Here is a 14,220-nt window from a genome sequence, read left to right on the forward strand (position 1 = left end):
GTGAATAAAATAGTCTCGGAAGAAACTCCAAAAGGCCTGAAGGGCTATGATGGAAGTTTTTTTAATTTTAGCCGCGCACCAGAGTTAACAATGCATCAGGCTTTCGTTTATTTGCCATGAATTAAGGATTCTAAGAAGACACCCCGAAGGACCTGAAGGACCACGGCGGGGAGAATTTTGAATTTTGCATCAGTACTATGTATATATATATATAGTCTAATTGTTCTTCTTAGAACATCCTTATTTCTTTTCAATTTTTTTTCAATTTTTTTGGTAATCTTTTTATATTTACTTACATACTACAGCGGCTAATATTACTCCTAGGTTTCTACTCCTGTCATTCTTGTATTCGTTAAACTTAAGACTCAAGTCGGGATCTGTGTGACGTCTTCCTTCATGCTGTGGATACATATCCACGCGCCGTTACTTGCTTCGCGCTCTCGCCACTTACTACTTTGAGTCCAGTTCAGATATACTGACTGGTGACGTGTAACACACGTTATAAAGGCTAACAAACGAGGGCGCCTATCAAGGGTGAATACGCGAGTTGCAGGGCCGAGCGCGCGAAGACCATGTAGTGCGTACAGGCTGAAAAACATCTGAAGTTTAATGAATCATTAAATTTATTTACATGAAGTTTGTATAATTTACTCGTTAGTGATGCATTCAACGTTAATAATATTTCAGGAGTTGTTCAACATAGTTTGAGACCTTAAATCCATTTTATTCAGAATTCACACAATCTGGTAGACTTCGGATTACTTAATTTTATGTTGTTGGTGTTCGACCATTGTCAACTGTTTTCGAAATGAAAGCTCCAAAACAATTTGTTGTATACGGTTTCCATCAATTTTGGACTGAACTTTATTGTAGGTCAACTTCCCTATTTGCAAGCAAAAGGTTAAAGCACCTAGCTGCATTGTGAATCCCCCTCCAGTGTGTATAATAAACCTAGAATCAATTTCTTGTTTTTTTGTGTTGTTCATTCAGTGTTCAGTAGAATCAAACTCTTTTTATACAGATAACCGACGCGGAGGAGCATTAAAGTAATGTTGTAACGAGTCACTAAATTTGGTGACTCGAGTCAAGTCAGTTTAACATTGTGTCGTGAGTCGAATCCTTAGGTCAAGAAGTCGAATCGAGTCACTTTGTGTAGCTGAGTCGAGTCGAGTCAAGTACCGAGCTCGAGTCAATTTAGAGCCATAAATTTTTGGACAAACTACAATAACAATACAACTACATGTAAGTTATTTTTGGGTATTTTTATTTTCATTTAGACATACTGAAAATAAGTTATAGGTGACTGGTATTAAGTTATAGGGTGACAGGTATCCAGTCAAGTAAAATTTTGCTTTTAATTTTTTGAGACTCGAATATTATAAGCTTGTACTCGAGTCAAGTCTCTATGAGAGATACGAGTCGAGTCATTTGGTTGCAGAGAGTCGACTCGAGTTATTACCCGTCGGGACTCAAGTCGAGTCGCCAAAAATTGTGACTTGAGTCGGACTCGAGTCAAGTCATTGACTCGAGTCATTACAACTCAGCATGAAAGTTTATTTTTTGAAAGTTGACACAGTCCGTCAAACAACTGTACATAGGCTACAGTGATTTATACAAAATTGTGTGGATGTAGCAACAAATAATTTAGGCAGTTCTTGTTTATGCAAGAATGCAGCATCGTTTAGGGGACATATCCATGCGTTCATTTGTTTAAAATGGAAATTCCCGACGGCAAGCCCCCATCGTCATTCTAATTACACGGTGCGCTGGGAAGACGTAAGTTTGAAGTATACCATCATAAAGAACTGTCAGGCTTTGGACGGCCCCTTTCGTATTTGTAAGTTTCTCAACAGGAATCGTCCACATTTTTGTCCGAACTGCGACGCCATCCGTCAGACCATAGACCCTCTACTGTTAATGTAGACTGCCATCTTCCAAGACCGTTCCACTCTGAGCGTAGGGAGCACTGCGGTCGTTTCAGTTTTCAACTTGTCCACTTTTGGACCACCCCGTCGTCGACAAAGTAAAATCCCAGTTTCTGCTAGCAAAAAATTGGGTTTTTTCGAAAAGGAATGGTGCAACTTTGAAAAACCCGAAAATCTACGAGCAGAAAATGAGTAAATGGGGTTGTCCACTTTTGGAGCGTGACAGTAATTTTGCCAGTGGGAATTTGAAGTTTTTAGTTGTCCACTTTTGACGCGTCACGAGAGTTGTTAAAGTAAAATTCAAATTTCTGCTAGCGGAAAATTGCGTTTTTTTTTAAATGCTATACGCAAAGTCCAAAATCCCCAAAACCTACTTGCAGGAAATGGAAAAATGGGGTTATCCACTTTTGACGCTCCATAAGTTAGTCTCGCTGTTCAACAATGTGCAACTTGGCCGTGTATTAATATACGCATGTGGACTGGCAATAAGGTCACTAGTGTACGTCTATGTCCCGAGGGTCTGTGAGTGACTAGAAGAGGGTCCGAGGCTGACGGCCGAGGGAAATAGGACCCTCTTCTGGTCACTCAGAGGCCCGAGGTGGTATGGGCGTGCACTAGTGACCGAATTTGGCCAGTCCATGATATGTGTCTTATAACACACCTCAAAGTATAAAAATATTCTTTGAGGTTTTTAACTGTTTCAGTTCAACTTTCAATAGCACTTCAAAAATTGTCCCTCCCCCCAAAAAGAAGATGCATTGTCTCTTGTCTTGACGCAGTCTAATTTTGAGTTGCTATACTCAACAAGGAAAAGAATTTTTAAATTCAACTTTTCACTCAATACCAATTAAAAAATTGCAAAAAATTGAAGGTTTATTTTAGTTTTCATAGACACAGTCTAACTGTCTACAACTAGAAAAAAAATCTTCCAGTGTTTTAATGTTTAAATTCAATGTTATAAAATGAGCCATAGCAACGACAACCAGTCAAACATTTTCAAGACTAATGCCTGTCCAGTGACCGGGCACTAGTCTCTGGACTTTATGCGCGCAATGTCTAGTCACGCTGACGCCAGATTCATGTACAAGCCCATATTAGTGGGAAATGCAATTAGGCTTACTATGAAGCTCATGGAACTCTCTCCCCCGACACTATTGATGATACAGTGGACGTCACAACACCACACTTTACTTGTCTTAGAGATTTGTCGATATGAGTGGAGCTGTGATCCTGAACCATCGGAGAGAATAAAAAATCAGAGAAAAATGTCCCCCAGCTTACAATGCAACAACCAGAGAGGAAAACTGAAAAGATTATATATATATATATCCCCCACTTTTCAAGTCACTGACTACTATGCGCATCCTACAGCTTACACCAGCCACTTCGCATTTGCCGGTGTCACGATTTCACCTGGGATGGAGGGATGGAGGCTGTGCTCAGCTTTCAGAAATCATCCCCCCCCCATACGTGACCAAATTCTTGGAAGTGACTGGCTCAATGTTTTCATGCACGAAATCCATTTCGTCATCAGTAGGCCGCATCGGAACACTTGGCTGACCCTTGAACTTACGCACTATTCCATGTAGTTTAGGCCGTATGTAATTCTGACACGGCCTATCGTGCGTGATGCGTTGACAACATCGAAAGACACACTCCTGCGACGCAGTAAAAAGTTTGGCAAAAAGCACTGAATACCAAATTTTATGTAGACATCAATAAAAATTGCGCGAGGTTGTTAAAAAGTCACTTAATGTTACTTCAAACAGTCATGCTGACTCAAAATGGAATTTACGGCAATGTATGTGAACAATCCTTAATACTTTGTGAAAGAATTTTATTTGTCTCTTCACTTATGAATATAAATTACCCATATAATTTTTTTATACATTAGGGTACAATAATACGCACTTCTTCGAAACGAAAACAGTTCATTGCATGTACAAATAACGGTTAGAAATTGACGATACTAAATAATTAGGGTTTCTGTACATCACTCCAAAATTAAATTTACAAGACGTGTGTACTCCTCTTGTTTCCTATTGTTGACGAAGCGCATTATTTTGACAACACTGACCTACCGCGTACATGAATATAATTGCCATTTCTACGTACAAAGTAGATCTATGATCATTTTATGGTATGAATGAATACGATTACGACCTGCGTTGTGACTAAATCATTTTATGTCCAAGTTACGTTGTTTTAACTAAGTGGACCGGAAAAGTATTTCGACGTCAATCTGAACTGTGGTGTTCCTCAATATAAAAAACAGTAGGCCTACCACGTAACAGGCAAAACAAAATTGACAGCAACGAAAGAAGATAAATGACAGGTCCATCGACTGTACATGGTGTATTTGAGCCTTCCTGCATACGGGTTAGGTATACTTGTACGTTTTGCAATGCAGTTGATTCTGATGCCAACCGAATGGCATACTCATAATTTTTTTTTTTCGTTTTTTGTTTACGAATTAACTGACAGCTAGAAGACAGGAAAGAGCAAAAAATGCAAGAACCCGGAATAGACAATCCTCGTACGTGCATAGGCCTGTCTGGTAAATTCGCAAAGAACTGTTGGAAGTGTTAAATGCGGCTGTGTGGGTGTACATGCCCATGTAACGAGTACAATCATTTATATGCAACATAAAAAAAAATAATACATAATACGCTGGAGAATTTTTGGCATGGGATACCATAAATCGCTTATGCCGTTGGGATGAAATTCGCGTAACAGTACATGTATTTACAACCGTTGGGTAAAATGAGACAAGTTTGCCCACATACATATATAGGCCTAAATGTATCCGGAGAGAATCCACACTGTTGTGTATAAATGTGTTTGCCAAACAGGCGATGCACCCAACGTTTATCAAAAATGTGCTCGGCGTTTTTACAGTGCAATAATTTCTATGCGATGTACATGTACAATGAAAAGTGCTTGCTATTGTAAACCCAACTTCCCTACATCCGTTTTTCGAATCAGTGGGCTTCTTAAATTTGGACTTTCTCATCTTCGTAGCGCACATGCATGTACGTTCTTGCCTGACGAATGAACACATGAATCAACTCTGTGCATGTAGAAAAACTAAATCAACCCATACCTACTTGGTATTGCCAAATCCCATCCCACCAAATTTTTTGTTCTGCCAAAGTAGGTTCTTGCCGATTGAACCACTTCCTTCGAGAGCAAGACTGAAGCTGGAACCAGTCGTTCGAGTCCCACTCTCGTAAAAATCCACAACTGACTGATTGCGGCGTGACCCCCTCAATGTGGATGATCGATCAAACTCTACACTCTGAATATCATCCTGTCCACCAAAGTCACGCTCCTCATGAGCAGTGTAGCCCCTCTTTGAGCCTCGGGAAAATGGGAGCCCATTGGCACCCATGCCCATTGCGTCAGCCATAAGTGGGTTGGAGCGTGTGTACTGAAACCTGGGGTCGTTTGACGGTTGAGAGACAGTGAACGGAAATGCCCCTTGGGAATTGTAGTTGTGACTAGTGCCGTTGAAGGACATGTTCGGGAATGGGTTACCAGTCTGAGAACGCAATGAACCTCTCCCGTTTGATACTGCATCGGGTGATTTAGGAGCGAATGGTGGCGGAGAGCCAAAACCATGAACGGATCGCAAGGAATTGCGTCGGGAAGAACCAGGCTGACCCCATGTGTTCATATCCAGAATGGATATCTGCTTGGTGCTTTCAATGTTGTCACTATTCGCTGTAGGTTTGTCTTCTTCGTCGTCCATGTTGATCTCTACCAAGTCACTCGAACTTTCTGTTTCGCGGGTAGAGCCAGCATCATCATCCGTGCTCTCAAAGGCCTTCAAATTGTTCTGTCAAGAAAGAGAAATTCTTTGGGTTAATGCAAGGGACTATAATTCAGAGTACACCTAGGCCTACATGTATTTATTCCTGATAAATACATACGACGAGTGGTTAAAGTTGGGGAAACGACTAGCCAAATCCTGGAACAATAAAATTCATAGTCAATTAACTAAGTGCCTTACACGAGCGATTGACAAACTTGGGTTCACTTACAACATCAAGAGGCTCAAAATCCTTTTCGTAGGCGGGGTTGTGAGTCTCATCATTGGCTTTTCGACCTCTATTTGTCCACAGCATCGCGTCTATGTCGTTGATATCACCAAACTGTTGAGGCAGCGAGTGATTCTTCCTACATGTAAAAAAGGTTTATGTAATCAACAAGACCGCCGTGGCAGCAAGCGATATCACCAGTATCAAACTAAAAAAACATAGCAAAATGAAGAAGTGGATAAGGTGAGAAACCAAAAGAAAAAAGTTCTGTCTAGTTTGTTCGCGACGGCGTAATAACTTGACGTTCCTGACATTCCATTTCTGTCAACAAATCGAGTACGTATGCGATCGTAGTTGATTTGACTCACCAGTCCAATCTATCTGCCCTCAAAGATGGACTCTTCTTGTCTAACTTGTCCTCTTTAAGCCTGCAAAAGTGAAGAAAAGTTGTTTTGTTTTAATGCTAAAGTCTACTTGTGCCATCAAAATATGCTCTGTTTTCACACTGGAGCATACCATGTACTGCCTCATGATCTAGGTTAGCAAAAGATTTCACACGTCTTAGTCTGATTATAATTGAAGACACAGACAAAACCCTTAGAAGTATCATAATTGGACTTCAACAGTAGTACATTTCATTTTTATCAACATTTTTTATAAAGCGTGTTTAATATTAGCAAGAAGAATCATTCCATAATACCTTTACTCTGGCAACATACAATTTTGGTGTCAGTTTTGTACAAAAAAATCTTTAAAATAAAGGAACTTACTGTTTTCTATAGAAGTATATAACAAAGATGATGAATATAATGAGAACGACCAGGAACAATCCACCGATGCAGGCAGCTACCGTGATAATAACCGATACATCGTTTTGCCCAGCCCCATTGGGTACTGTCGTCTCTGATTTGGAAAATAAAGCAGCTTTAATACATAACATCTCGCATAAATAAGGATAATTATGATCAGGAGAGGGGTGGAGACTAAATGCCTGACACTGTAGCCTTCTCCAATTTAGAGAAAATTTTGAATCATGCTTCATCAATCATGAATCACAATGCTTTGATCCAGCCTTCATGTTTTCTTTCCTCCCTTAAACAAAACAGACAATGAATAACGGTGATATCTCTGGAATAAGGTCCCCTGCTGATAAAAAAATTAAATCACATCACCTGGAACACATTCATACCATTTTTATACATCAACTTCAAGGAAGATTTGTTTTAATGAAATTCCTGCCTTTTTCACCTCCTTGTCGTTATTCATGTATGTGTACAGTCATTTGCAAAAGTATAAGAACTGAAATTGATAGGGTATCTATGTCAATGGGCCTGCATTCCGTTGTCTCATCAGATGATTATAAAAGTATACCCTATTTACTAGAGGGGTCCATAACATAAAAATAGTGCTATTAGCCCATTTGAATAAAAAGTCTTGCCAAGACAGGTCTTGTATGGTATTTTGTCTTTGCTGCAGCATGGTAAAAAGCCAGTCTTAGTCAGGTTCACAGGGCCCAAACAGTGACCCTCCATCAAGAAGACTACTGTGAACGTCAAATTAGCGAGAGAGCTGGTTGCAGCAAGACTGCTGTGCACAAAGCCATTTCAAAATTCAAAGAGATGGCTCATTTTCTGACCAGAAAAGGCACGGCCAGTCGTCCAAGAAAAACTACCCCTCGTGAAGACGATGTGATCAGGCGAATTGTCGTGAAAAACCCCTCGAGTTCTTGTCGAAAGTTCAGGTTTGCAGTCCACTGGGAAAAATGTGAGTGTAAGCACCATTCTCGTGATTTGAGCAAAGAATTTCGGCTCTAGTCACAAAAACCTGCTCGTAAACCCCTTCTGAACCAAGGCAACGAAAGCAAAGCGGCTCAGTTTGGCTACGAAAAACGTGAGTCCTGGACTGCAAAAGACTAGACAAAAGTCTTGTGTTCAGATGAATCAATATTGCTACAATTTGTATCATGCAAAGCCCATGCCCGAAGAGGAAAGAGATTTGATGCACGGTACACAGTTGCGACCATGAAACATCCCGCAAGCCAGATGATAAGGGGTGCCATGGTCAGGTCTGTCCTTCCTACCATTCAATACCACTATGAACTGTCCAAATATGTCACACTCTTACAAGATCAGCTAAAAACCTGTATGGATGCCCACAAATGCAAAGTATTCATGCACGATGGTGCTCCGTGCCACAGGTCCAAGGTGTGAAGGAATTCTTATCAACGGACAAAGTCAAAGTTCTTGACCGGCCTGGGAACAGTCCTGATCTCAATCCAATCGAAAATCTCTGATGAAGGTTGTGAAAGACAAGGTCACGGACAAACAGCCACCAAATGCCAAGGCATTAGTGGAAGCCATTAAACAGGTCTGGGAGAGGGAAATCTCGGTGGCAGTGGCGTAATTGGATTTTATTTGTGGGGGACACAAAGGGGCAGCAGCATCTTATGGGGGCACCAGCTTTCCGCAGTGGTGTGTTTTGGGGGCAAATTTTTGTTAGCCTTGTTTAATATCCACTCATCCGGTTTTTTTTTTCAGTGGGAGGTACCTGGAATTTGTGGGGGGGGCAGCCCCCCTGGCTATGCCACTGCTCGGTGGACTACTGCCAGTCTCTCATCTACAGCATGCCACACGGCATTCAGGTCATATCAGAAACAGTGGAGGGCACAATATTAGACTGTTAACATTTCAAGTCGTGGAAATGTGGTCAAAGAGCAATTCAAGCAAGACACTGATATTGCACATTGAAAATAAATGTTTCAAAGATTTATTTGTTAAAGTTTGGTTTTCCTTCAATTTACTACATCTTGTATGGGTGGTCTTATACTTTTGCAAATGACTGTACCTGTATATGCTATAGCATACCTGCTACTGTGACCGTTGGGACTGTTGCTGCTTTAGTGGTATTCATTTTGAAAGTATTCGGTACAAAATACTTCGGATCCTCAGCCAAGCCTTTATTTCACTAAATAAACAAAAACAAAAACAGGGTTACTGTAACCGTTTAGTAAATCGTTATTTGTGTACCCTGTTGATAGTTGATTATTACTAACTTAACAATTATCGGATTTTGCAGAAAAATGAGAGCAAATTTTATAGAACTGGATATTATAACAACCCCCTCCACCCCCAAATACTTCCGGTCTTCGTATTGAGTTTTAGTGACAAAATTTTATATGGTCTGGGGTTTGATGAACTTTCTACACAAAGTGGCTGTCCAGGCTGAAACCTTACCATTCACATAAGGAAAATATATATATACCAGAAGCAAAATTACAACAACCATTTAAATGGTCGTCCAGAGACACATAAGCTCAGTCACGCAGAAATCATTTCAAGATTAGCAAGCCAAACCCCCCCCAAAAAACAAAAAAAATGAAAAGAAAAGCAAGCAAGAAACACACAAAATAAAGTTAATCTTTCTGTATTTGTCTGACAATTTCTGCAATATCACAATTCTGCAAAAACGGAAGAAATATAAAACTGTAGAACTACTAATCACTGAAATCATCGTTGCCGGAATAAAGTTATAAACTAGGAGATGGACAGTCAAAAGCCAATTTCAATTTACACCTGTACATGTAAAAATCAAGTCTGAAACGCCTTGGGCCTCTGTTTAGAGACCATTAGTGCAGTTTGGAAAGAATTCCAAATATGGACGTCGCTAATTTCCCCCAGTTACTTAATTGGAAAGCAGTAACATGACCATAAGGCCCAACGTTTACTCACGTAAAAAAACACAATTTTTCACACTAGTCTCATAGGGTTTGTGTACAAAACGCAGGTAGCGTCCGTGTATGGAACTCTTTCCCTGATGTGAATATGGTCTGAAAAGTGTTGACCAAACTATACCTGTATATGCATATGCAACGTATATACAAAAATACTTGTCTTACCTTACGAAACGATTAAAAGCATCGATTTGAGACACTGACTTCTCACATGAGGGTCTGTATTCATTTCTGGGTTTAGAACTACATGCCAGGCAACGAAAACCAATGCTGTTCCTTGTGGTATTGTGAACCCAGTCAGAAATTTCAATGACGTTTTCAAAGGTGCTTGGGCGTTCACCAGTAACCTACAGAAAACCTTTGTCAAATGACCTTTTTTGTCTTTTGTTATGGAAATTTCTGCTGTGGCAATCTGTACCCTCCCAAAATATGTTGTCAGGCCACATTGCAGGGAAAGTTATTCAGGCGTATCACCGATATGGACACAGTTACCTCAACCACAGCTGCACTGAACGATACGATCGCAGACTGAGACCCACCTTTGTTGTCTGATTACGTTAGTAAAGTAGGGGACCACAACGAGTGAAGGGTTTCGAAGTACACATATGCAGCAAGGTATGAGACGGAGAGAACCCCCCCCCGCTTTGTGTAAGTCATTGCCTCGCAGGAATCTGGGGAATTCCTTTCAGACATCCTGGGGGGATGTGTTAAGTAACAACAGTCTGGAATGTGTATAGGGATTGGACATGTTGGGGGGGGTACCCCTCGGTCTCATTTCTTGCTGGGTATAGAAGTACGTTTCATGAAAGCCTAGCACGCGGACCCCTGCACTATCTCTGAACTGCGAGTGTAGAATAACTAACAGTTGCTATCAGAATTTTTGATCGGTTTGTCTGAAATTAGAAAATTATAAAGCTGAAAAATGAAACCTAAAACATGTTCTTTCTGATTTCTTATTGCCTTGACAACAGAATACCTAATATGAACTTAAATTTCTGTCTGCCAGCCAAAAAAGTACAGTAGGCTATGTAATTGAAAGGCAGAGATCGAGCACGAATGAAGACTTTACACAAACATCCAACTTTTCAATTGATGGAAAAGCAGGAGAGATGCCTGGAACTACGTGCATGGTGACCGTTTAAGCAGATTTTTGGCTATATTTGATAGATTTTGTGGGGAAATACGCTTTTGACAGAAAATTTAGCAGAATGAGTATTTTCTAGCAGAATTTCAGCAGAGTTCTTAAAAATTTTGGATTTTAGCAGAGAAATTAAGCAGACACGAAATTTTGAACAACCTTTTAAAACTAAATTATCAAGTTTTGTTGAGTTTTCAAACCCATAAACGACGGGACAGACAAGCCAGTCTATTTGGCTAGTAAGCCTTAAATTATCAGCGGTTTATGAATTAGCCTAAGTTTAACTTGTTTGTAATAAATATCATGTCGTGGTCAAACAATTGTTAAAATACGGACGTGAATTAAAGCATTTATAATGCATTTGTTAAATTTTAAGTGAATTGACAGATTTTTATCGAATCTAGCAGAATTTGGTGTGCATCTATCATCTGGCTACCCTGATTACGTACGTGCCCATCTCCAAAACTAGATTCTATTGCGCTAACAACGGTCACGTAACTGCGGGAGCGTAGATAAGGGCCGGGGCCACAACCAAACATTTTTGTCAAAGTGCTAGGTTAAAACATTTTTGTCAAAGTGCTAGGTTATCTCAGTGTACAGAGACTCTTCTGTATACATGTAGTTTGCTGAACAAATGAACATTATTTAGTCAATCCATGAAGGGATTTTCGCTTTAACGAAACCGGCACGTAAGCAGGACGGGTACTTTGGTACACCTTTTTCCCCAGCTATTGGACATCATGAAAAATGTATTCACCTGCAATGAATTTCATATTTGTAACTTTACAAAGAGTCTCAAATGAAATCATGGTCACGTTCGACTAAGTTAAACGTAAAAGGAATAAATTAAGAAAGGGGAAAGGAGGTCTTCAACGACACACCAGAAGCAGCTTGAAATTTTGTTAGACTGGACGCTGTGATTGTGTGAACCGAGTACATTCTGAAAACTGTAACTGATTTGACTTGTCCTCTTACTATCTGCATAGCTTCCTGTGGTGATATCGGTCCATTAAGTCGACATTCATACATAAGGAATAATGAGAAGAAAGAAACTTTATTTAGCCTTTGTGGAACTGGTTGTCAATTACATCTTCAAATTTCAACATTATAAAATAAAATATTCAACATCATTAAGGAATTGATTCAAAGAATTAATTTTGAATATGCAGCTGTTTGATGCGGACTAGACTTAGGCCTAACTATCACCTCGTGAGAAAAATGTTAACTAATCATTCGTAACCTCCATCGCATCACTTCAGCTGTGGGCATCGTTTTAAACCAGTTTACACAATGAACTTACTCAATGAACTTAAATACTTTTTTACTATACATCGGTGCAGTTCTTTCCTTATGCATTTAAAAAAAAACACAACCAACTCCAAGTCATCTTTCCTGATCTGAAGTGTGTCGTGACTCTTGTATGTTTATTCTATGTCCATGCGTACACGAAAGAGCACTTTTGTATGCTCACTGTTTGCCTGTCGATTGTATTTCTCAGTTTTCACTTCGGCTTAACAGATGTCCCCTGCCTGTATTTACTTATATTTCTAACATGGGCGCATGTACATATGACCCATAATCATCATTCATTCTACATCCATGTAGTTGATGACTGTTTCTTGTTAAATGACACCAATAAAATAAATGCAACGTAATCACATCAAATGTTGATTTTAACATTTCTGTATCTATCCCCACGGCAGGCAAATGTACGCTGTGACCTCTATCAATTATAGCCACTGTATTAGTCGTTTTCTCAGACTCACAAATTCACAGATAGACTCGATGGCGGTTCAATCTACCCACCAGTATGGCTGCGATCAAGTCTTCTTGTCATCACAAATTAATCACAGGTAATATTCAAAAGTCGTTTGGTTCATGGCAAACGGCTGGTCATAAAATTGACTTCAAGATGTGATTATAATTTGACTTCCGATTGACAAAACTTTTTCACAATACATGTAGGCCCACTTGCCAATGTACAACCATGCTAAGAGCTAAACCAAAGGAAGAAGTATATGTGCACCCACGCAGTTTATTGATGCAATCAATTTTTAAGTATTATGACGAGCATCGAATTTGCTGGAAGTACACTTGCAGTAAAAGTGATTCTTAAAAAAGTGAAAAGCAAACTGTGTCCATACTTCAAACATTAAGGTACCGGTGAGCAATCTAAGCCAACCAGAAGATGAGCCTGGGGTACAAATCACTTTTGTGATTATTTCCAAGCTTTAAATACAGATGTTTCCTTTTGACTGTCCTTTTAACCACCGATACCTCTGCTGATAACCTAGAGATCCAGAGATTGGCTACGCTCACCAGCAATCATCTGTCATCCCAGGCCCACTTCCAAATACCACACTCTTTGCAGAAGATAGCCTATTGTACCATGAAATAAATTCACCATCTGATACCATTTTGCTCCAAAACGATCTTGATACTAATTGTAGATTGGAAAGAGTGGCAAATACAATTCAACGCTGAAAAAATGTCTCACAACGCACAAAGAAAAACTCAGTTTTCCGTGCGTACAACTTCAATAGGAAGAAACTGCGAATAACGTGAGATCATTCATACTTTGCACTTACACTTAACGGTGATTGCAACTGATCCTCTCACATAAACAAGATCACAATTGTGCTAAGCAGGTGACTGGTATAAGCACCAGGCGTAGCTTCAAATCTTGCCGCAAAGATGTAAAATCCCGCCCTTGGTTCGCCTATGGATGGGCCTTGTTTACAGAAGGGGTAAGAAACAGCTAGAAGGCATCAAGCGATCTGCTGCAAGACTGTGCTTTAACAACTACGACAGAGAAGTAAGCGCCACCGCTATGCTACATCATATAGGCTGGCCACAATTTGAGCTAAGAAAAGTAAAATCCCGATTAATAATGCTTGTAGACATTAACCATGATATGAGCTTGCAGACAAGTAGGCTACTTTTACCATCGCCCCAATGCAAAAACTAGGATATGCATGTACAGCACTAATTTCTTCCCATCAATCACACTGCATTAGAATGCTCTACCTAAAACGATTGTCAATAAAACCCAACTAGATCATTTTAAGATCACTGCGGCCGATTATATCTTTCAAGGGGATTACTGAATTTAGATTTTCTAGCTCTGCGACACGCCTGCTCTAGTGGGATAGTTTAACTGGTTTACTGGAGTATCTCGATATAGATGAAGAATTTAAATTTCATTAACAATATGCCACTACTAAAAATTTGCTTCAGATGCCAGTTATCAAATGGAATGAAATTCAGTTCATTACCCAACAGGAGCAACAGTTAGCAATTTTAGCCTGGTTTGGGCACTGGAAAGTCTGGCGGGAGTTCTCACTCAAATTCTAACACCACGTACAACCAACAAGGGTTAGTATAATA

The 14,220-nt window shown here is 39.9% G+C and overlaps 2 protein-coding genes across 3 annotated transcripts in view; one reads left to right on the forward strand and one right to left on the reverse strand.

The window, feature by feature from the left end:
* Window positions 1–14,220, forward strand: part of LOC110982511 (uncharacterized) — a 110,364-nt gene that overhangs the window by 15,287 nt on the left and 80,857 nt on the right. The gene's annotated exons all lie outside the window — the stretch shown is intronic.
* LOC110982516 (uncharacterized) lies at window positions 3,746–10,017 on the reverse strand. The gene is made up of 6 exons (XM_022240971.2): window positions 9,861–10,017; window positions 8,830–8,929; window positions 6,736–6,868; window positions 6,334–6,393; window positions 5,969–6,104; window positions 3,746–5,763 (listed from the first exon to the last, which is right to left on the reverse strand). The coding sequence occupies exons 2-6, from the start codon at window positions 8,873–8,875 to the stop codon at window positions 5,029–5,031; spliced, it is 1,110 nt and encodes a 369-aa protein (XP_022096663.2). The 5' UTR covers window positions 8,876–8,929; window positions 9,861–10,017; the 3' UTR covers window positions 3,746–5,028.

Source organism: Acanthaster planci, linkage group LG01, assembly GCF_054643075.1.
Source record: "Acanthaster planci isolate LZ-2023a linkage group LG01, COTS_SCS, whole genome shotgun sequence".
In the NCBI taxonomy this organism is placed as follows: domain Eukaryota; kingdom Metazoa; phylum Echinodermata; class Asteroidea; order Valvatida; family Acanthasteridae; genus Acanthaster; species Acanthaster planci.